The sequence below is a fragment of the Anabrus simplex genome, chromosome 5, assembly GCF_040414725.1.
Source record: "Anabrus simplex isolate iqAnaSimp1 chromosome 5, ASM4041472v1, whole genome shotgun sequence".
NCBI lineage: Eukaryota > Metazoa > Arthropoda > Insecta > Orthoptera > Tettigoniidae > Anabrus > Anabrus simplex.
In genome coordinates this window covers 186,242,122-186,264,716 of record NC_090269.1, presented here as the reverse complement: position 1 = coordinate 186,264,716, position 22,595 = coordinate 186,242,122, and the positions used below count along the sequence as shown (strand labels likewise).

Here is a 22,595-nt window from a genome sequence, read left to right as displayed (position 1 = left end):
CACCTGGCGAGCCGAACCCGTCCTGGGATATCCCGGCACTAAAAGCCATACGACATTTCATTTCATTGTAATGTAATATACTTTGATGTAAATGCATGTTATAAAGGTATTTAATAGAATCTGAGGATGTTCTCATAGACCAAAAATGTCATTTGGTTATGTTATAGTGTTTTCATGAATTTTGTATTTAACAGACTGGAAAAAGTTATACAAGCTATAGTATATGTCATTGTGAACATGTTAAGGAAGAGAGGTCTCCTATACAATACTAATGAAGAACCAAAACATCCAGCCAGGTGCTTTAATCTAATACTGTCCCAACTTCATTTGAGTTAACCTGAGTTAGGAAGACCATCTAAATTACCTGAGTCTCTTGCCTGCATCCTTGGAGCCATAAAGATCACAGTGGTGTAGAGACATGGGCAGCTCCCCTCTCCCTACTGCACCCAGCACAGCTAATTCACAGAGAGCCTTGAACATCTGCACTTGTAGAATGCCACTGAGAAAATAACTGAAACATTCAACATTTCATTTTCAAAATTCTCTCCGTTATTAAGATGTCTTTTAGGACACACTGGGTATAATATCAAATAAATTTAAATGTAATTCTCATCATTATCATAGCATGCATTAGATTCTGATTTGAGAGAAGGATTGACCTAGCATAGAGGTTGGACAGGAGCAAAGCCTGATATTTGAGCTACATTTGCTGAACTTATGTTAGCATTACAACATTCCATTAGCCAACAAAGGAAAAAACTGGATGACAATGTTCACATATAGATTTTACCAGCACTCACCTCCTGTGTTCTAGGTTTCATCGTTTTGAGGTTGCAGGATAAAATCCCTACACGATGAATGATGTAATTGATTGTACATCCTGATAGCTGAGGAATTTTGGATAGTTTTACAGTCTTCGTAGACACAAGTTGCTGGCATTTTGTACTACAGGAGCTCTTTTATGTAACAGTAAATCTACCAATGTGAGGTTGGTTTTGAGCACCTTCAAATATCACTGGACTGAGCCAAGATCAAACCCACATGAGTTCAGAAGGCCAGTACTCTACAATCTGAACTACTGAGCTCAGTCCCAACACAGTTTTTTGGCATTTGAATGTGTTCTAATGTGAAGGACTTGGGTGACTAGATTTACTGGCATGATGAAGAAACCTCTTTCTGAGAAAAATGACAGAGCTCTTAGCATCTTTTAAAAATCTAGCAATTAAAGCAGAGTTTAAAACAACACTTCAGGTTATCCCAGTTATTTCTGGGGTCACTGGAGCCTCCTTGGCTCATTTTGCATTTTATCTAACAGTTTAAGATCAGATTGCCTTGACACCATCTTATTTTTCAGGTGAAAATCTCAACCTGGGATTTACCAGAATGTGAACATTTGACCTAGAATATGGCAGTGGCTTTTACAAAGTTAAATGCTTGAGACATTATTTCTGCAGGGTGTACATGTTATTGCCCATTTTCTGAGTTGAATACGGTATATACAAACCTACCGAATGTATGGTGTGTGATCAGGTATGTGATATTTGGCTGCAGGATCAAAATCGTCGTCCTTTCTAGCCACAGGTGGTTCCACTCCCTGGTACTTGAGTTTCAAGTCCCACCAGACTTTGTTGTAATCAGCTGGTGATATACGGCCATCAAATGCTCTCCATCGCCACTTGTCCACCACCAAACCAAATGCTAGCTGAGGAATTTTGGATAGTGCCTGATGTAGTAACAGTGTGAAACCTAAATCTGAAACGAGCCAATATCAGATAGACAATTGTACTGACTTAGTGTGCAGTGAAAGACATGCAGTTTGAATAATTTATGGTAAAGGATAGTTACAAGAGAGGGTAAATTAAAATACACTTACTTTTATTGTGTTTCTCATTTTTTAACCTATCAAATAACATTGTTATTATTCTTAATACAGTGAAAAAGAGTTGTGGATAGTATTGAAGAACCATAGTTTATAAATATTTTCCGTGAATCATAAATATCTCTTTTCTGTATTTCACCTTGACTACCGTTGTCTAAAACTCTGCATAAAGTATAGCACATCTCATATAAGGAAAGAGGATCAATATCTAGCCTCTCAAAGAATTCCGTACAGAAGAAAATATGCTGATCATCAGCATGAAGAAAACAAAAACCTGTTATTGGTCTCTTCATTAGCCCTGCTAGACAAGTGGATGATACAGTCGAGCACGTAGTGAAGGCTGTCACAGCAGCGAAAGATGACTGAAATGTGATACATGGGGGTGGGGATGTGATCTCAACTGTTGAATCGACAAATCAGATTATAAGATTGGACTCGTACTTGATCTTCTACATGATAAAGGATACACATTACTCAACAATAAGGAAGAAATTACTTGCATAGCCCATAATGGAAAGCGCACCTTTGATCTAGTTTTCTTGAAGGGGAACTGTCTAAAAATATATAATTGATAAATTTCACTTTTTGTTCTGTATTGGCATATGAATAACAAACTAATTTATTCCTTTAATGGAATACTATTATTTTTCCACCTTTCAATACTTTACAATTTAATCACAGATTAAAAAATAAGTCACAGTATGTAGAACATGTTTTGGTCATTTGTGACCTTCCTCAGCTACACATACATAAAATTTACATGAAATACGCCCACATAGTAGTACACATTTGGAAACTTTTTGAAAATATAAAAACCATGCTATTACAAGTCATAAAACAAGTCATGACAGATATCACAGAGATCTAGCACTAGATAAAACATTGAATGTCATCAAGGAAGCATAAATTCAAAAATCACTTAGAACCATCAAGACATAATTTGATAAAGAATACTATAAACTTAGACAAGATACCTTGGACCCCCTGAACAGAACATGACAAACAAATGGTAAATGCCCCCTCGCAGATTATGCAGTGAAGAGAAGAAAGCATACAAGAAGCTGTTTGAACAAAAGAAAGCACAGTACCTTGAAGACCAGGCTCAGAAGCAAGCTCAAGATGTGCTGTAAGATCCATTCATTGCACTTAAGAAATGAAAGACATGCCTTACTCCAGAATTTTCAATATGTTTGTGGGAGGAACACTTCCAGAGATTCTAAACACACAAAGCCTCATATTGGTTCTTCCATTTCAACAAAACAGAGAAACTGAGACAAAACGTTTAGACTTGTTAATAAGGAAACCATACTTTCCAGTGTCGACTCACAAATGTAACTTAAAAGTGTTTCAGTCTATCGAACACACAATTACACTATAACATACCTGTAATAAAACACACTATTAAGCAAAGAATGACATGTTTTGCTCTTAAAAGAACATAATCAGATTCTATCAAGTCACACTTAATATTTATGTTTATTTCTGTCCAAACACCTAGGAATTTGAAATTTGGAATTTCATCGTAATGAAGTCCTGCTTTTGTCGTCACTCCAGTATACACTGTGAGGCATTTTTCTTTCATTGGCTCAAAAGATGAAAGAGCAGTGATTCCTGCAGTTTCTTTGTTTTGCACCATTTTGGATTATGTAATCAGAAATACATGACAGGAAAATGGCCAAGGGACTTAGTGGAATCATCTTAATCCTTATGGTAAAGAAAGAGAACAGCAAAAAATGTGAAGAACATTGAGTCTGATTTCTTTAAGAGAAAATCAAAATTACTTTTTGGGCTGCTAAACAAAGATTTGAGGAAAAGATTTGCTAAGTGTTATATTTGGAGCATAGCACTGCATGGTGCAGAGACTTGGACATTGCGAAAGAAAGTCCTACTGCGGACACTCAACAGAAGGATGTGTGAAAAGCTGAATATATAAGTGAAGAACAATTTGGTTTCAGGCGAGGAGCTGGAACAAGAGATGCCATTGGGCTACTGAGGGTGATAGGAGAGAGGTACATAGAGAAAAACAGGAAGGTTTATGGTGTATTTATTGATCTTGAGAAAGCTTTTGACTGTGCCAGATGGGACAAATTGATGACAATCCTAAAGAAACTGGAGTTGATTGGAGGGATAGTAGGCTAATAAAGTATTTAAGCCAGAGAGCAAGAGTGAGAATAGGAGATGAGCTGAGTGAAGAAAATAAATTAGGAAGAGGTGTAAGACAGGGCTGCTCTTCATCAGTGACACTGTTCAACATCTATTTCGAAGAAATAATCAATGAAGTTTTAATGGAAAAAGTGGAGTTTGTGTTGGAGGTAGGAGAGTAGAGTGTGTAAGAGTTGCAGATGGTATGGTTGTGATGGGAGAAAGCGAACGTGAAATGATACAAATGTTAGTTAAACTCAACGTGAAACTTTTTTTTTTTTTTTTTTTGCTAGGGGCTTTACGTCGCACCGACACAGATAGGTCTTATGGCGACGATGGGATAGGAAAGGACAAGGAGTTGGAAGGAAGCGGCCGTGGCCTTAATTAAGGTACAGCCCCAGCATTTGCCTGGTGTGAAAATGGGAAACCACGGAAAACCATTTTCAGGGCTGCCGATAGTGGGATTCGAACCTACTATCTCCCGGATGCAAGCTCACAGCCGCGCGCCTCTACGCGCACGGCCAACTCGCCCGGTCAACGTGAAACTAGAAGAATTACGAAATGAGAATTAAGAAGACCAAAAGTATGATAATTGGAGGAAGAGGTAAAAGTTGTCGGAAGTATGATCAGAGATCATATGAAGGTAAAGTTGGAATTCAAGAGGACAAATTGGGGTAAATATTTATTTATAGGAAGGGGGGTTAGGGATTGGAATAACTTACCAAGGGAGATGTTCAATAAATTTCCAATGTCATTGAAATCATTTAAGAAAAGGCTAGGAAAACAAAAGATAGGGAATCTACCACCTGGTCGACTGCCTTAAATGCAGATCAATATTGATATGATATGTATTGCACAACAGAAATTTAAAAAAAAAAGAATTGCCATGGCAAAAGAAGGCTTTAAGAAAAAATGGAATTTACTTTGTGGGCCACTAAACAAAGATTTGAGGAAAAGACTTGTTAAGTGTTGTATTTGTAGCATAACGCTGTATGGTGCAGAGACTTGTACATTGCAAATGGAAGAGATGAGAGCAGATTGGAGGCACTATAGATGTGGGTACGGAAGAGAATAGAATAAGTGAAATGGGAAGACTGGGTAAGGAATGAGGAGGTATTACGAAGAGCTGGAGAAGAACGAAGTATGTTGCAAATCATTAGAAGGAGAAAATTGAACTGGATCGGACATTGTTTGAGGAGGGACTGTTTACCGAAAGAAGGAATAGAAGGAATGGTGAAAGGCAAATGAGGAAGAGGAAGGAAAAGATATCAAATGTTGGACAATATCAAAGGAAAGAAATATTCGGACATGAAAACTTAGCGCAGGACAGGCAAAAGTGGAAGACGTTCATCCCATGACAAGACCTGCCATAAGACAGAACTCACTATCTCCCGAATGCAAGCTCACAGATATGTGCTCCTAACCACACGGCCAACTCGCCCGGTATTTATTTTTGAAATGACACACACACCTATATTTGATCCAGTATAGATGTAATAAATTCATAATGCACATAGCCCCTATTCTTCAATGTAATAATATTTTTTGAAAACAATTGTGTACCAAATAGAGCAACAATTGAATGTCGCCATCACACCACCTGATAATATAGAGTTAGAGTATAAGTTCTGAAATGCATTGTGGAATACAGCTTAATAAAGATTGTGACTGGTAATAGCATTAATTATTTCATAAAGAATTATATTACTGTTGCAAACAAGACGTGCTTTATAACATGGATATATTTCAGAAAATTCATGTTTTTATCTTCATTTTGATATATAATACTTTACATTTCACAGGAAAGATGAGTTAATACAAAGGACTGTGCGTTTGTGCAAATAACTCGGAATCTCTTTTTGGTGCTTGATCAAGTGATCCATAACACCATCCAGTGCAGTGATTGCAGTGTGAGATGTTTTTGGATACAGAATAACATAAAGCAGATTTATGGCGAGCTCACTTTCCTGATTTAATGCCTTGCGACTTCTATTTGTGGGATAGTTTGAACCCCACACCAAAGAACAAGTGAAAAATGCAATTTGCACCAAAATTTTGAAGATTCATGAGGCTGAAGTGCAGAGGGTGAACTGGAATTTTATCACATGCTATAATACTATAAGGCCAAGAGAGAGCATTTTCAACACTTACTGTAATGGGTTAAGTTTAGTGTTATTCAGTCTGGGTTTTTTAAAGAACAGTGAGATTGATAACTGCACTCTTGTTTGCCAACACATGGCATATAGGAAGGATGGCAACTCTTGTGGGACTTGCCCTGTAGTTAATCAGTGAGCTATAGATATTTACCTTGTATGGGAACTGTGTCATTAACAAGTCCAAGTCTCTGGAGATGCTGTGGTGTCATCACTGCGTGCATTATTGTGTCGCCAACTGCTTCTTGAAATGCAGAATTTGCTCCATCCTGAAAATACTGACTAAAATTAGTCTTATTTATAGTGAGAATGTTTGTCTTATCCATAAAAATGCTGGAAAACAATGGGATGATGCATTTATCTCTGTCTCCCCTTTCTGCTATGCCTTCTTCCCACAATGACCCGTTTTTGTGTTTATCCTATTGTACGTTCCTTTTCAAGTCCCTGTCTTTTAACATATGACTTAATTGAGGTGGTCCGTTCCAAAACTAGTCTTGGGCAATTAAAAAAAGAAAATGAGTTAGAGGTAGCATTGCCTTCTTGGTTAGGTTTGTGATAATTCTATTGTGAAAGTAAGCATCAAAACTTGCTTTTTCCTATAGAAATCTGTCACGGAAGTAAGGTTTTTGTTCCATAACTCGCCTTATACATGGTGCTTGTGGTTTCAGAACTCACCCTATACACTCAACCAATAGAAAAGAATCATTTCACCACAGGACCTCACATAATAAGAAATAAATTGACAAGACCTTTTCAATACAATATATCAAGTAAGTGATATTACATCAGTCTTGGGACAAGTTTCAGCCACTTAGTGGCCATCTTCAGCCAAATAAAAATTAAACAGATTATGTGTTAACTAAAACATGTGTATAACAGACAAAGACAATGTTGCAGGAATAATTTTAACATAAAATTACATAATAACAAAATTTATGGTTATGATCTTCTTGCATGGGTGCCTATATGACAGTCTGTAGGGGGAGGGCTCAGACCTGGGGGTACGTAGTATTTTCAATATTTTGGAAGATAATGGCGACTTCTAGAATAACCCACGGTATCCCCTGCCTGTTGGTGGGGGACGGTACTATTGCTTCTACGTAATACTGACTTTTAAATCATTTTCTTGAAAGGAAAACACCTGACTACACTAGATTTTTGCCTTTCTCTGAGAGCTAGTGGGGGAGCCCAACCTTGCCCCCGGGTATGGGTGCCCTTGTCTTCTTGCCATGATATGTCTTTAAATTCACTTAGGACCCCAGGCAAAGAAGTTAATCTCTAATGTCTGATGTAGAACAAGCACTGACTTGCTGGAGGAAGCAGGCAGTTTATGTCAGTTATTCTTGAACTATGTCAGTATTTCATGCAGTTTTGTACTGTGAATAGAATGTATTAGTGTGACTTTGAATATTATTCCTGTTGCAGAAAGTAAAGGTAGAAGAACAAAGAGTGGTCCGGATTCCTGGAGCAAAACTAAAAAGAAAAGAGAGAATGTTATATCCAAATATTTTAGTTGAGATTTTCCACCTTTAAAATACAGTGAAACCTCATTAAAACAGTTCTGCTGGGGACAATTTTATTGTCTACTTGAATTATTTAAATTTTGTCTTCATTAATTAATGGTCCAGGTTACTGTAGTCACGTCCCAGTTCATGAACCATGGGCAACGGCTGAGTGGCCTAGTAAGTGGTCCTGAGAGTTGGGATACCAGCTGCTACGGAATGGGAGTGGGTATCTCGGACGTATTCTGCATCATGGTGCTCCTTGCGCTCAGGCGGCTAGGACTATGCAATCCATCAGTCGTCCCTAACCTGTTAGAGGAGAGATCCTCACTTGGACGATGTGTAAGTAGGGTAGCATCCTGCTTCAAAGAATTTACCGAGCTCAGAACATTTTAAGCAAGTCTCGGGCCTATGGGAGTAATGGAGTCCTAGTTGACGGTGAATTTGATTTTCCTGCGGTTTTGCTGGGAGAATATATCCAGTGTGTTCTGCAGTGCTGTGTTTCTGTGTGTGATTGCTGGTTGTCGTCGTGATGCACTGATGTGTTTTGCATATCTGGTAGTGTTGTCTACAAATTCTCTATCTTAATTACGGAAATTCTTCCTATAATATTTCTATTTGTGGGATAGTTTGAAAGATAGTATGCATCATTTTTATTGTTTAGCATTGATTGTACATCTTCAATATTTCTAAAAAGATACACTACACGCCACATAACCCCACCTAAGTGGTAGTCGCACCAACCTTCAAACTCAATCGCATTTCTGTACATCTGTGAGTCATGTCTACTGATCTTGAGTAATCAATTATTGAATTAGGTTAGGTTTTGTAATGCTTTCATCCGAGCTTTTATTATCTATCATATGGTAAACACTTTTATACTGGGTTTATGTCTGTAGTATTATATATTCCTCTTATATTACTTTTACTTTAGATTAGTTTTAGTATTACATTTCTAAACCAGTTCTTATTTCGATTTGTTTATCACACATATTTTCTTAATTTCATTACACTAAAATTAAAGTGAACTGACCCTTGCAATGTCATCATTGACTTAATTTAACTTAAAATAGAAAAAGAACCCTCATATTCTGTGGAAAATTCTCGAACATTCATAGAATGCAAATTATGTCACAAGAACTTTACCACAAGAGGTATACATATTCACATTAAAAGATAAGATTTTCATTATGGTCCGTATTTAACTGTCACATGTGTTATACTGCTCCACACGAACTTACATCTGGTGAAAAAACTATACTTTCTACATTACTGGTTATTTATTTATGCGTTAATTTTTTCTGTTTTTAAGTGATCAGCTGATGATGACCCGGAATTTGAGTTGAAACTGGTACCCTTTATGATCAACTAGTGATGTAACCTTACATTACTAAGTTTACATTTATTGAAAAGGTGGAACCATTACATAATTTTATTAATTTTAATGTCCGACTCGTTGGCTGAATGGTCAGTGTACTGGCCTTCAGTTCAGAGGGTCCTGGGTTTGATTCCCGACTTGATCAGGGATTTTAAACTTCATTGGTTAATTCCAATGGCCCGGGGGCTGGGTGTTTGTGTTGTCCCCAACTTCCCTACAACTCACACACCACACATAACACTATCCTCCACTACAATAACACGCATTTACCTACATATGGCAGATGCTGCCCATCCTCATCGGAGGGTCTGCCTTACAAGGGCTGCACTCGGCTAGAAATAGCCACACGAAATTATTATTATATTATTAATTTTAATTGTGATATTCACATTAGTCGTCATCACAATGAAGGTCCTAATGATACACAAAATTCTCTTGGCAATGCAACTTCTAAAAACATGAACAATTTACCTCAATCAATGAAGAAATGTGAGTTATGCGGAGGGCTTTTCAAAAGTATCAATCAGCATCTGGTTCGATCTCACCCTGAAGCTCACCGGAACAACATTAGTCAACTCCATCAAACCTCATCTTTGACAAAATCCCAGCAATGCTGATTCTGCAGCTCCAACTATAAACTATCCATGTCAAAATAGCTCAGATCTTCCATATGACGTCAGCAGTGAATGTAAGGAGTGGGAAAGTAGGTTTGGAGGACTTGTCTCCTTGTATTCCCCTGGAGATCAAGAGTTTGATAAGGCAGTGAATGACTACTGCGTATTTCTTAAGGAAGCTGTAAATAGCTGTAAAGGGCTACAGCACCCATCAGTAAAATACTATAAAAAGAGGCAGGCCAAGAAAAATAATCCTGATGGACTAACTTACAAAAGATTTAAAATCGGCTGAGTTGGCCATGCGGTTAGGGGCACGCAGCTTTGAGCTTGTATCTGGGAGATAGCGGGTTCGAGCCTCACTGTTGGCAGCCCTGAAGATGGTTTTCTGTGGTTTCCCATTTTCACACCGGGCAAACGCTGGGTCTCTGCCCTAATTAGGCCCTTGGCCGCTTCCTTCCCACTCCTGGGCCTTTACTGTTCCATTGTCACCATAATACCTCTGTGTGTCGGTGCAACGTAAAGCAAATTGTAAAATAAAAAGCCAGTAAAAGAAATGCCTAATGACAAAGGAATAGATACGACATTGAACTTGGACAGTTTCAATATTATTATAATCGAAGGTATGTGGTGAGGAAAATTATCTTTTCTCCGTCCTTAGTAGATTGTAAACTGAGTGTTATGACTGTTTCTGAATGTTATAGCAGTCTATTTGGTTCTAGCAATGTACACTTGCTTGATAAATACGATGAGCTGTGCGAGACCAATAATCTCGAAAATGAGCAAACTGTCATAACTGGAGACGACATTTTTTATGCATGTCGGGGAATTTGAATAGGCACCGCCTCTGGGAAAGATGGAGTAAGGCTAAAGGTTATTAAAGACCTCAGTGCATACAAAACTAACTAACATGGTTTGTTGGGGATACGTCCCATCGTGTTTCGGGCATGGTAGAACAATAATAATTCATAAAGGTGGAGATCAGACAATGTCCAGTACTGGCGACCTATAACAACATACTCCGTATTACGGAGAATTGTCAAAAGAGTGATAGATAAAATGCTCAGAAAAAATGTTGCACTGAGTCCTAATCAGAATGGTTTAGTATCTTGCTTGGGAACTTTTATTAATTCATCTATTGTAGACAGGTGCATGGAGGACTCAAAACTTAAGGGAAGGATTGTTGCATTGTATTCCTAGATGTCTCTAAAGCAATTAATAATGTATCCCATGAGCATATAGAACGAATTCTAAGCACCATTCCTGTTTCACCAAAACTCAGAACGCTAATTATTAATCTCCTTAAAGAAAATTCAACCAGCATACAAATTAACGCAACAACTAGAACAAGTCAAATCCCTATCAAGAAAGGTGTAACTCAGGGTGCTCCCCTCTCTCCTATACTATTCATTGTAGCAGTCGATCATGTTCTGAGAGAACTAAGTGAAAGAGAAATAGTCGAGGAATATGGGTACAACTTCATAACAGGTATGGAAAATCAGACGGCGCTTGTTTTCGCCAATGATTTGGTGCTACTGTGTAAGAACAAAGCAACAGCTGAACAACTTACAGATCTAGTAACAACTTCTTTAGCAAGGTCGGACTTCAAATAAATACTACAGAAAGCAAGGCCATATTGATGCATAAAGGTTAACTGATCGCCTCTGCTCTCGCAACTTTGGATGGGAATACACCTGAGTACATTTCACTGGTTGAAATAATACGGTACCTTGGGGTAACATGTCAAGATGAAATTAAATTTAATCCTTCTACAGTAATCAATCAGCTCACAAAAATTTGAACCAATTGGTTAGTTTACCCCTTCTCATTCCAGATCAGAAGCTAAATATACTCACCCAATATATTTGGCCACAACTCATCTACCCATTTCAATGTGCACCTCTGAAAAATCTGACAATGGAATTTCTTGGCGACATTGATAAAATTATGAGTTCCATTAAAGAAATTATGGGATTTCCTACTGACGCCCCAGATGCAATGATTTACGCACCACGCTACCTTAGAGGACTTGGTATTTTCAAAGCTCAATGGGAGGCTTTCATTCAGCATATAAATATTTGCAAAAGACTGATGCCCATACATCGAAGACACTAGAGAGCTCCGTACTGAAATCACCCATTGCCTTGAACGCCTGCCGCTTAACAAGAAACAAGTTGAACATCTCGAAAACCCTCTTCCCAAGCTCATCGAAAAAGTACTCCATGAAGATTCCTTTAGAAGCTGGTGCACGTTACGGTATCATCCAAGGGTTAGGGAGAAAGGAAACGCTTGGATCAGTAACAAGAGAGGTATATCATGCGGACAATGAACCGAAGCAATTAAAATGAACTGTAATGTCGTTCCAGTTTGATCTTTCCCTGGAAGGAGCCTTAATTCATCCCGTTGCAGAAGATCCTCATGTATCAGGGTTCTGTCGTAAGGGAGAGCTGATGAGGAGCCATTGGCACAATACAGTTTGCACTTGTTTGCTGGAAGCTTCCATATAAAACATCATTTGGAAATCCATGAAGAAGTAGGATGTCTTTCCACAAATAGCTCCAAAAGACAAGCTGATATTGCTGTCATCGACCGGGTGAAAGGTACGGGTATGATGTTTGATCCCACTGTAAGATTTGAGGAAAATGAACAACATCCTCAATTAGTGTGTGAGGAGAAATAGGCCATATATGAACCATGGTTTGAGGATCTCGGAAAGAAGTACAAAATTATAAAATGGGAAGTCATTGGCCTTATGGTTGGCACTAGAGGGACAATTCCTAAGGAGACGCTGAACTTCTTAAGAATAATCATAATCCCATAGGCACAAAGGGTTAGGGCTGTGAGCTCAGGCAGTAGAGTGCTGCTAGCCTTCTGAGTTCAATTTGGCGGGTTCAATTCTGACTCAGTCCGGTAGTGCTCAAACACATCAGCCTCATGTCGGTAGATTCAGCACACTCTTGCACAAGACTTCAAGTAATTAATAGAAATGCCAAAGAATGAAAGCTTGTATAATATCAGGGAATTCCAAATATTATACTTAATATAATGATAGGAGATTCTTCAGACTTTTGAGGACAGAGGTAAGCAAAATGTGTCTGCTAATCCTCAAAGTAAGACTTGTCAATCACTAAATAACATCTCATGTGAGTCACTGCACATGTGGACAAAAGTAACTCAAGTGTTCAGAATTACACCCACATAGGAATTTAATAATAACATAATGAGATCAGTATGGCGTGAAATGGAGGGTGAGATCTCTTTATAAAGAACCAACATTCAAGATAACACCTTTTAAGTCAATTTTTGACTCTTTTCCTTTTTTGCATTTTCTTATGTAAAAACAAATGTTCTTTTAGATGGTGAACACATCATAACACAAAACAGTGTATTAAGTGATACCACCTATGTATTCACGAGCAGAAATGTCTCAGAAATCAGAAATTGCAATAACTCCTATGTGTTGTGTCAATGCAGATCCATAAAAATACCTCGCAAGTCAGTTTCAGTGGTGCACTCTGTGGAATTATATTCACATATTGTTGTTGCACTCTTATTATACATGTGCCGTGAGTTAGATATCCCTTCAATTTAAAACTGCTTATATTCAAAACTGCTGCCAATATCTTGCTGTGGTGTTATCTATTCACCAGTTACTGAACTTTCATATATTGCAGAAGTTTGATCTCTTGGGACCAGATGTCCCTAGCATCAATTTTCTTGGGCTACCTGGTGTTCTGAAACTCTAACTACCATCGAGAATGTTTTGTTAGGTACATAATCAACATTCAGTTATTTACTTATTATTTTGGGGTTATCAGCACTGTGATTAAATTGATCTGCCAATGATATGGCTTGATATCAAAATTATATCAGCTTAACATAATTTAGTTTACTAATTCCTTCTGAAAATCTCTGCCAGTCCCCTAAAGAAGAGTGAGCTTTTTGAGACCAATGTCTTGCTAGATTGGATTATTGAGTGTGCTTCGTGACTTGAAGATCTTCTTGGAAGAGATGCTGGGGGTGGGGTCTGGCGGACTGGTTTGAGAAGGTGGTTTTAACAAGATATTGCAGAATTTTAAACATGTAAATTCTCTGCGAGTGAAGAGAGGGAAGATTCCAGCATTTCCCTTTAGCAGTTGTTAGGTCGCCCATCTTTCTTTAAATTTTATTGTAGGGTTTTCTCTTTTTCAATTCAAATTAATGTAGGTACCTTTAGCCAGTCTTCAGACTTTAATATTTCTCCCCTAATGGGAATTTGATAACATGTAAGGACACACGAGTGGTTACCCTCATTTCCCTTCTTCTTCTTTCCTTTTGGTGACTAATTTTTTAAATTTTTTGTAAATTTATCTGTTTCGGCCTTCAAATTTTTTCTTCCCTTAGTCACCTTTTAGCATGGATTAGTCTCTGTGTCAATGGGCTTTATGCCCAGTTAGATGTGAACGTTTGAACTGACACAGTCGCGCAATCTCCCCAAGTCGCCCAGACTGCCAGTAAATAAACACTAACAAAGTGTATAAGCACACATCACCAAGAACGCACAACAACAAGAAAATAAAACAAGAACTTACCATAAACAGTGTAGGTGATGACAAACCCGAGGAACTTGGTTACTGTGTAGGATTTTAAATGCATCATCATCATCATCATCTTCCTTCCAAGTATTGGGCCATGTGACCTGTTACGGTCTTGCATTTTACTTTTTGCAAGACTTGAAAGCAATCAAATGTCCTTCCGACGGGTTGCTAGCCTGAAGGAAGTAAGACCATTGGTGGGGCTGCCACCTCTCAGCTAATGGACTAGCTGAAATCACAGCATTTCCTCCATAATGGATGTAACGGTTATACCGCCGTGACTCTGTCAACAGGGCTGGGAACAGGTTTTTTCATCTCGGGAAGGTGAGGTTGGCGTTTGGGGGCAGGAGAGGTTATGTCATAATCATCATCATCATCCTTCCAAGTACTGGGCCATGTGGCCTGTTACGGTCTTGCATTTTCTTTCCATCGCTTCATTGGACGTCCTATAGATCTCTGTCCTCTTGGTTGATAGCGTAGGATCTCCTTTGGTAGTCTTCCAGATTCCATCCTTTGAACATGACGTTTCCAGTTTTCTTGGTAATCATAGATGTAATTGATTACTGATTTCACATTCAGTCCCTTAAGCACATCTTCATTTCTTATACGATCCCATTTCGTATAGCCTGCTGTTCTGCGCATGAATGTCATTTCACGTGCTGTAATTCTGGAAATGTCTTGAGTTCTTATTGTCCATGCCTCACTGCTGTAGCAAAGCGTTGGTCTGACTAAATTGTTATAAAGACGTAAGCGAGTGTGTTTTTGGACAAGAGATGGCTTCATGATATGATTTATGATTCCTGTTGTTTTGGTAAATTTGGTTATTTTTGCAGAGATATCAATTTCCCCTTGGTAAGATAAATTGTATCCCAGATAATTGAATTCGTTGACTCTTTCCAAAATTTTATTATCTAAACAGATTTTAATTGGGATAGGGTCCTTCCCCTTAAAGGCCATTATTTTGCTCTTTTGTGGTGAAATGATCATGTCGAATTTTGAAGAGACTTTCTGGAGATTAAATACTGACCACTGAAGATCATCTTCTGATGATGCTACCAATGCAACATCATCAGCAAAGAGTATGGCATCTAGATGTGTGAGATATCTGCTGACTGGGATTGATCCATGCCTTTCATGCCTCCATTCCTGTATTATGTTGTTCATATAGATTATGAACAACAAAGGAGAAAGTCCACAACCTTGTCTCACACCTCTGCTGATCGGTTTCCATTCAGTCTGATGATTACCTAACTTTATTGCAATAAGGTTGTCACTGTACATGTTGTATATATTATCTATTAACTTTTGGGGGACATTATCTTCTGCTAAAATATTAAGAAGTCTGTTCCTATTAACTAGGTCAAAGGCTTTCTTAAAATCAACAAATGCTATGTGAGTTTCCAAGTTAAATTCCCTGCGTTTTTCGACTAAGATTTTCAAGGTAAAGTAAGCATCAGCACATGAGCGTCCCTTTCGAAATCCATGTTGTTCATTTCCAATCACATTTTCATAATACCTGAATAATTTTTCTCTGACAATATTTGAGTAAATTTTGTAACCTGAGTTGAGTATACTTATCCCTCTGTAATTTCCACAATCTTTCACACTGCCCTTCTTATGAAGAGGAATAACTATAGCTTTTTGCCAATTCTCTGGTGGTCTGTTGCCATTCCAAATTAAATTGATGAATTTGAGAAATCTTTGCTTGAAGATGTCACTGGAATACTTGAATAATTCTGCATTTATTGAATCTTCTCCAGATGCTTTTCCATTTCTAAGTTTTCTGAGTATTAGCTCCAGTTCTTCGAGTGTAATGATTTCCGAAGACTTGTTAAGAGATGTTGGCAGAAGAAATGGCTCAATATTTGAACCTCTCCAAAGGTTCCAAAAATAAATGAGCCACTCCGTTAGAGGTATTGCATTAATGCGTATGTCTTCTTTTACATCATTATTTAGTTTCTTGAGTATTTTATAGGTCTGTGGTTGTGGTCTTGTTATATCAGTCTCCAGTTGTGAAACAAAGTTTTCCCAACTCTTTCTGTGCTTTTTCCGCACTTCCCTTTTTGCTATTGCTCTCTTGTGGTGATACTCTATTTTATCTTCTAATTTGCCAGTTGACAAAAAAATTTTATAAGCATTTCTTTTGTGTGAAATAACCTTTTCAATCTCTTCATCCCAGATTCTTAAACCCTTTTTCCTCCGCCATTTTTTCTTAACTCCCAAACTCTCAAAAGCAGACTGCTTTAAAATTGAACACAAATTAGACCACTCCATTTCCACATTGTCACTAACTGGTGTCATCTGTGTAAGTTCGTTAAGTCTGTTCTGGTACAGCCATTTTATACTGGGGTCTCTTAATAGGTTAACCTTATAAGAAGTTTTAATTTCTTGTGTTGTTTGTGTGTTTCTTTTATACCATCTAGGCCTCAGACGAATAGGTGCTACTAATAGATAGTGATCAGTTTCCAATTCAGGGCCTCGATAGACTCTTGTATCCAAGACTAAATCTGCCAATTTACTATTACAAATTATATAATCTATAATCGATTTCTGATTTCGTGCAGACCCCGTATACTTGTGGGTGTCCTTGTGTGGGAACATTGTGTTCATAATCTTTAACTGATTGAAGACAGTGAAATCTATTAATTTCGTTCCATTGTTATTACGGGTTGTTTCTCCGTGGATTCCGATGTGATTCTGAATTTTCTCATTACCAACTCTGGCATTGAAGTCTCCCAGTAATAGTAGCATATCTTGTTTGTTAATTTTATTGACTATCTTTTGCAGATCGTTATAGAACCCATCACTTTCGTTTGAATTGCCCTCCACTGGAGCGTATACCCCTATAACTATAAGATAACCCCTGAATAGTTTTAGTCTTAATTGGATAATCCTTTCATTCCAGAAAGTGTAGTTATCAATTGTTGATCTTAATCTTTTGTGTACCATGAGCAGTACACCTGCCTGTGCTCTAGTATCTCTGTCAACCCCACTGTAAAATTGTGAATAATTTACTGTCTCTTTTGATCCCTGAAGCTTTCTTTTTGTTTCTGAAATTGCCGCAATTAAAATGTCTTTTTTTTGCGAGAAAGTCGTCCAGCTGGTCATCTTTGTGTGAGATACCTTGTACATTCCAGGTAGCACATCTAAAAGTATTTTTCTTCTTCCAATCTTTGTCCATTTCACTGTCCTTTTCAATGCCAGGAGAGGTTATGTATTCCACATAAAGTTAATTTTAGATAATATACAGAACAATAACAAATAGGTAATATGCCAAGTTCTTCATGATATAGATAAAATACATATAAAGTGTATAAAATATCATAATTTTAAAATATTCACCGTATAAGGAAACTTCAATCTTCAAAGAATATAAAAGACTTGTTTATAATAACCATAGCAACTGTCACTAATCCTTCACAGCACCATAATTTTCATATTTTCCAAAAAAACTACTATAAAATTCAGGACACCAGTAAGTGTATATTACAAAGATGACTTTTAAGTTTCATAACAACAGCATCAAATCTATATCAATTCAGAAAAAACAGAATTATAAAAGTACTAATACAGAGCTTCTCATATATATAATGATATAGTCATGGCCACCTAATTAAAAAAAATAAATAAAAAAAAATTTAGTAAGAAAGACAACACCAAGATTATTTTTAACAATATTAGGCAAGATTTAATTTAAAAAATATATTAATAGGACAATAAAATTCAGAACACCTTCCAGAAATACAAATAAAATATTGAGCAAAGTAACCTCTTAAAAAAAATGGATCCATCCTAATTAATAAGATTACTATTAATTGCCATCAATTCACTTGCTCAACCAATAAATCTAGTTTAATAAAATTTAAGAAACACACAGGCATCAATTTTTGAAAATGAGACAAAGTCTCTCATAGTGCATTGGCACTGCTGGAGGCTCCAAGTAGCCTAATGCAGTGGCCTCCGCGGCATGCACTAGCCATGCGTCTTGGTGAGTGTGCTATTTACCAACTGATGAGCCCAATTCTGGCACCAGGAATGAGTTAGCTGGAAAATTTTTAATGTCCAATAATGGACCAACTATATTGGTATTATAAATTTACTCATTCGGAACAAATATTTCAGTTTCCCTATGGGAATCAACATCTTTATCATCTGATGGCCAGGCAGGCTGCAATTTTTTAAAATGAGACAAAGTCTCTCATAGTGCATTGGCACTGCTGGAGGCTCCAAGTAGCCTATGCAGTGGCCTCCACAGCCTCCAGTAGCTATGCGTCTTGGTGGGTGTGCCATTTACCAACTGATGAGCCCAACTTAGCACACTGGGGCGAATAGTGAGTTAGCTGGAAAATTTATAATGTCCAATAACGGACCAACTATATTGGTATTAAGTGGTATGTTCTGAGCTGATGAGCCCAACTTAGCACACTGGGGCGAATAGTGAGTTAGCTGGAAAATTTATAATGTCCAATAACGGACCAACTATATTGGTATTAAGTGGTATGTTCTGAGCTGTCAGTGGAGAGATGGTGTGGAATGATATTAATAGATGAATAAACTTGAGTGATGTCTTTAAAAGTAAGAAAGATCACAATATGAAGATAAAGTAGAAATTAAAAAGGACAAATTGGGGAAAATATTCATTTATAGGAAGGGGAGTTAGGGATTGGAATAACTTACTGAGGGAGATGTTCAGATAATTTAAGAAAGACAAGGAAAACAACAGATAGGGAATCTGCCTCCTGAGCGACTGCCCTAAATGCAGATCAGGATGGACGGTACCAACAAGCCATGCTTATCTTATTACTCTATGAAGCCTTTTCATTCCTGCCTTCCCACTAATATATTTCACCATTTCAAGTCTTAATTTCATCTATTCTTGCTGCTTTCTGACAATGGAGTTTATTTACCATCCTTTCCGCTTAATCAAGTGTAATTCACCAACATCATTTTCCTTCTCCCCATGAGCTCGGTTGTTGGCAACACCACCAAGAAGATTTCCTTTTATATTGAGAAGATTTTCAAAATATTCCCTCCACCTGTTCAGTGATTCCCTGGGATTTATTATGAATTCACATGAATTACCCAAAACACTGTTCATTTCCTTCCCCCCCCCCTTACCTAAGATTCTTTATTACTGTTCAGAAAGGTTTCCTTGCTGCTTGACCTAGTCTTTCCAGGTTATTACCAAAATCTTCTCACAACTTATTTTTGGATTCAACAACTATTTGTTTTGCTCTATTTCTTTCATCTACATACAATTCCCTGTCTGCATCATTCCTTGTTTGGAGCATTTCTTATAAGCCTTCTTTTTACGTTTACAAGCTGCTCTTTCTTCATCATTCCATCAAGATGTTCACTTTTGCCCATCTTTACACACAGTTGCTCGTAGACATTCCCTTGCTGTTTCTACTACAGCATTCCTTTATGCCACCCTTTCTCTTTCTATATCCTGAACCTATTTGCTGTCCGCTCTTCAGAACCTCCCACTAATCACATCCATGTACTTCTGTCTAATTTCCTCATCCTAGAGATTTTCTCCCTTATTCGTCTGCAGGCAGATTTCACTTTCTCTATCCTAGGCCTAGAGATACTTACTGTACTTCACTACAGATCAGATAGTGGTATCATAAAATATCCCCAGAAACCCATACATGCCTAAGAGATTTCTTGAATTCGAAGTTGGTTTAGATACAGTCTATTATGGATCTGCTACCCCTACCCTCCCATATGTAGCAGTGAGCTTATGCCTGAAGAATGTGTTCGTAACTGCTAAAAACCATACTGGCTAGTGGCTTACGTCACACCGACACAGATAGGTCTTTTGGCAACGATGGGATAGGAAAGGGCTAGGAGTTGGAAGGAAGTGGCCGTGGCTAAAACCATACTAGCACAAAAGTCCAGCAAATGCTTCCCATTCCTATTAGCTTCCATATCTTCCCCACATTTACCAATCACCCTTTCGTATCCTTTAGTTCTATTTCCAGCTCTTGCAATGAAACCGCCTATTAGCACTATTCTATCCTTGCTGTTGAACCTGACTACGGTGTCATTCAATGCTTCGTAAAACTTGTCAGCTTCATCCTCATTCAATCATTTGCACCCTCACATGGTGAATACACTGAGACAATTCTCATTCTAATTCCTCCAACTGCCAAATCTACTCATATCATTCACTAATTTACGTGCCAAACAGAAACTATGTTGCGTGCAATAGTATTCCTGATGAACAGTCCTAACCCACACTCTGCCCTTCCCTTTTTAACACCCATCAAGTACACTTAATCTCCTATATTTTTCTCGTTATCTCCCCTTACCGAAATGTCATTTACTCCTAGCATATCCAGATGCATCCTCTTTGCTTACTCAGCCGGTTCTACTTCCTTTCTTCCATAAGCCCGATTTATATTGATAGCTCCACTTCGAATTGCAGCTGTGAGCTTGCATCTGGGAGATACACAGTGGGTTCGAACCCCAGTGTCGGCAGCCCTGAAGATGTTTTTCCGTGGTTTTCCATTTACACACAAGGCAAATGATGGGGCTGTACCTTAACAAAGGCCACAGCCACTTCCTTCCCACTCCTAGGCCTTTCCTGTCCCATCACCATAAGGCCTATCTGTGTCGGTGCGACTTAAAGCAAGTTGTAAAAAATAAAAGTTATTAACCAATGAGGAATTTTGTGTATATTTCTCTATTCAATTAAAATTAGGGGTGTGTACAGGTGTTCTGCCTATCTGAAGAGAGTTCTGGAATCTTCCCGTCTGAGATGCTATAAAATGTGTGCTCTTTGGGGCCATATTGTCATCTTCATCGCTCCGGTCTAATGTGTGTGTGGTGTAATTCAGAGGCAGGGGCTGCCTGCTGTCATTTAGAAGGCCCAACTACTCAAGGTAATGGCAGAAATTTCTTAATTTAACATGTGATAGCTCCAGGCAGATAACTTGAGGGGAAGTTTTCAAACTTCTTTTACTAATGTAAAGTTCTAAAATCACTGTTTAAATGTAAATTTTCGGCATGTCTGAGGACTCTGTTCAAATCCTTGCTGGGAAACATGTAAATTAAGGGAACAAGAAATGTTCACCCTCTATTGATTCCCATTCAGCTTGGTATGGGGTGACTAAAATTTTCTAAACCTCTAAATTCTTCACTCACCTTTGGCACTTTAATATTGTTTGTTTAGTCAGCCCTCTGTAGTATAGGCTTAGCCTCTGCAACTTCAGGCCATGAGCCCAATTAGGACTTTATGTGTTTTTCTAAAAGGAGTGTAAGTGTTTAGCCACCTAGCCTTTTGTTCATGGCTGATCATCTTAAACCTTTTAATTTTACATTAAGGCCATTTAGTATGGGCACTCATTGCCCCGGTTTGAAGTGTAATTATTGATAAACGAGTATGTAACAGACTGTTGAGTAGAAGTGACTGCAAACACTGTTTTTGAAAGTTGTAAGACATAATTTTGTAAGAAGCTGGTGCCTCTTAGAGCTTGGACTGCAGTACCTTTTGGAGCTAATTCTCCTAGAATGTAAGTGAGTGGAGCAAATATCCTCTTGTAAAATAGTGTATCTTCAGAGCTACAGTGCTCATCTCTTGTAAACTATTGTGTGCTTATAATTTTCTCTATTGTACCTAATCTTTAGACTTATAGTCCACAGTTGTTACCTGAGCTGATGAGCTCATTGTAATATGGTTGCTTTTTCAGATTATCTATCAAATTTTAAAATTAAAAAAAGGAAAGAAATAAGATTTCAAAAAATAGTGCTTTAACTTATGCTCCAGTCATTTCCCTGTCCACCCATTCACCCTGGCACCTTCTTATACCTCTGCGTTTGACAAAATACCCTGAAAAATTATGACTATTGTACCGGGAGGTACACCCCAATGCCGCGCATTTAAATCTAGCGCCTAAATGAACTCCTCTATCGGTGAAACAGTGAAACTGAAACTACACCAACTTAGAAATTTACTCAGAAGATGTCACCACTAAAATATAATGTAATTTTGTTATTGTGAAGTTTCCTGAACTGACTGTATTTCTACTAGTTTTGTTTGCTATCCATCAAGAAGTTTGGACATTCTTACACAGATGTCACTACTAAAAACTATGATCATGCACCCTGGTGTGAGGTATAAGAACTTATTATTCAAAGAAGTTTTGTATTCATAAGTTTTTTTTACTGATTGATGTTCATTTATTTTTGGGTTGGCAATATTTCCTTTTTATTTCCACCAGTTTTGAATCTAGCCAATCCCTAATTTCTGTAATTAATTTTCTACCAATCACAGTCTTCTTCTTCTTCTTCTTCTTCTCATCCTCCTCCTCCTTCTTCTTCTTCTTCTCATCCTTCTTCTCCTCCTCCTTCT

At 37.8% G+C, this 22,595-nt stretch overlaps 1 protein-coding gene across 1 annotated transcript in view; it reads right to left on the bottom strand.

Annotated features, from left to right (window-relative positions):
* The window catches only part of LOC136874427 (angiotensin-converting enzyme), a 205,137-nt gene that overhangs the window by 36,089 nt on the left and 146,453 nt on the right, over positions 1 to 22,595 (bottom strand). Inside the window, exons 7-9 of the mRNA XM_068227591.1 lie at positions 6,329 to 6,443; positions 1,509 to 1,752; positions 365 to 511 (exon numbers count right to left, since the gene is read on the bottom strand). Of these exons, the coding sequence (XP_068083692.1) occupies positions 365 to 511; positions 1,509 to 1,752; positions 6,329 to 6,443 (506 nt within the window). The remainder of the gene's footprint in view (positions 1 to 364; positions 512 to 1,508; positions 1,753 to 6,328; positions 6,444 to 22,595) is intronic.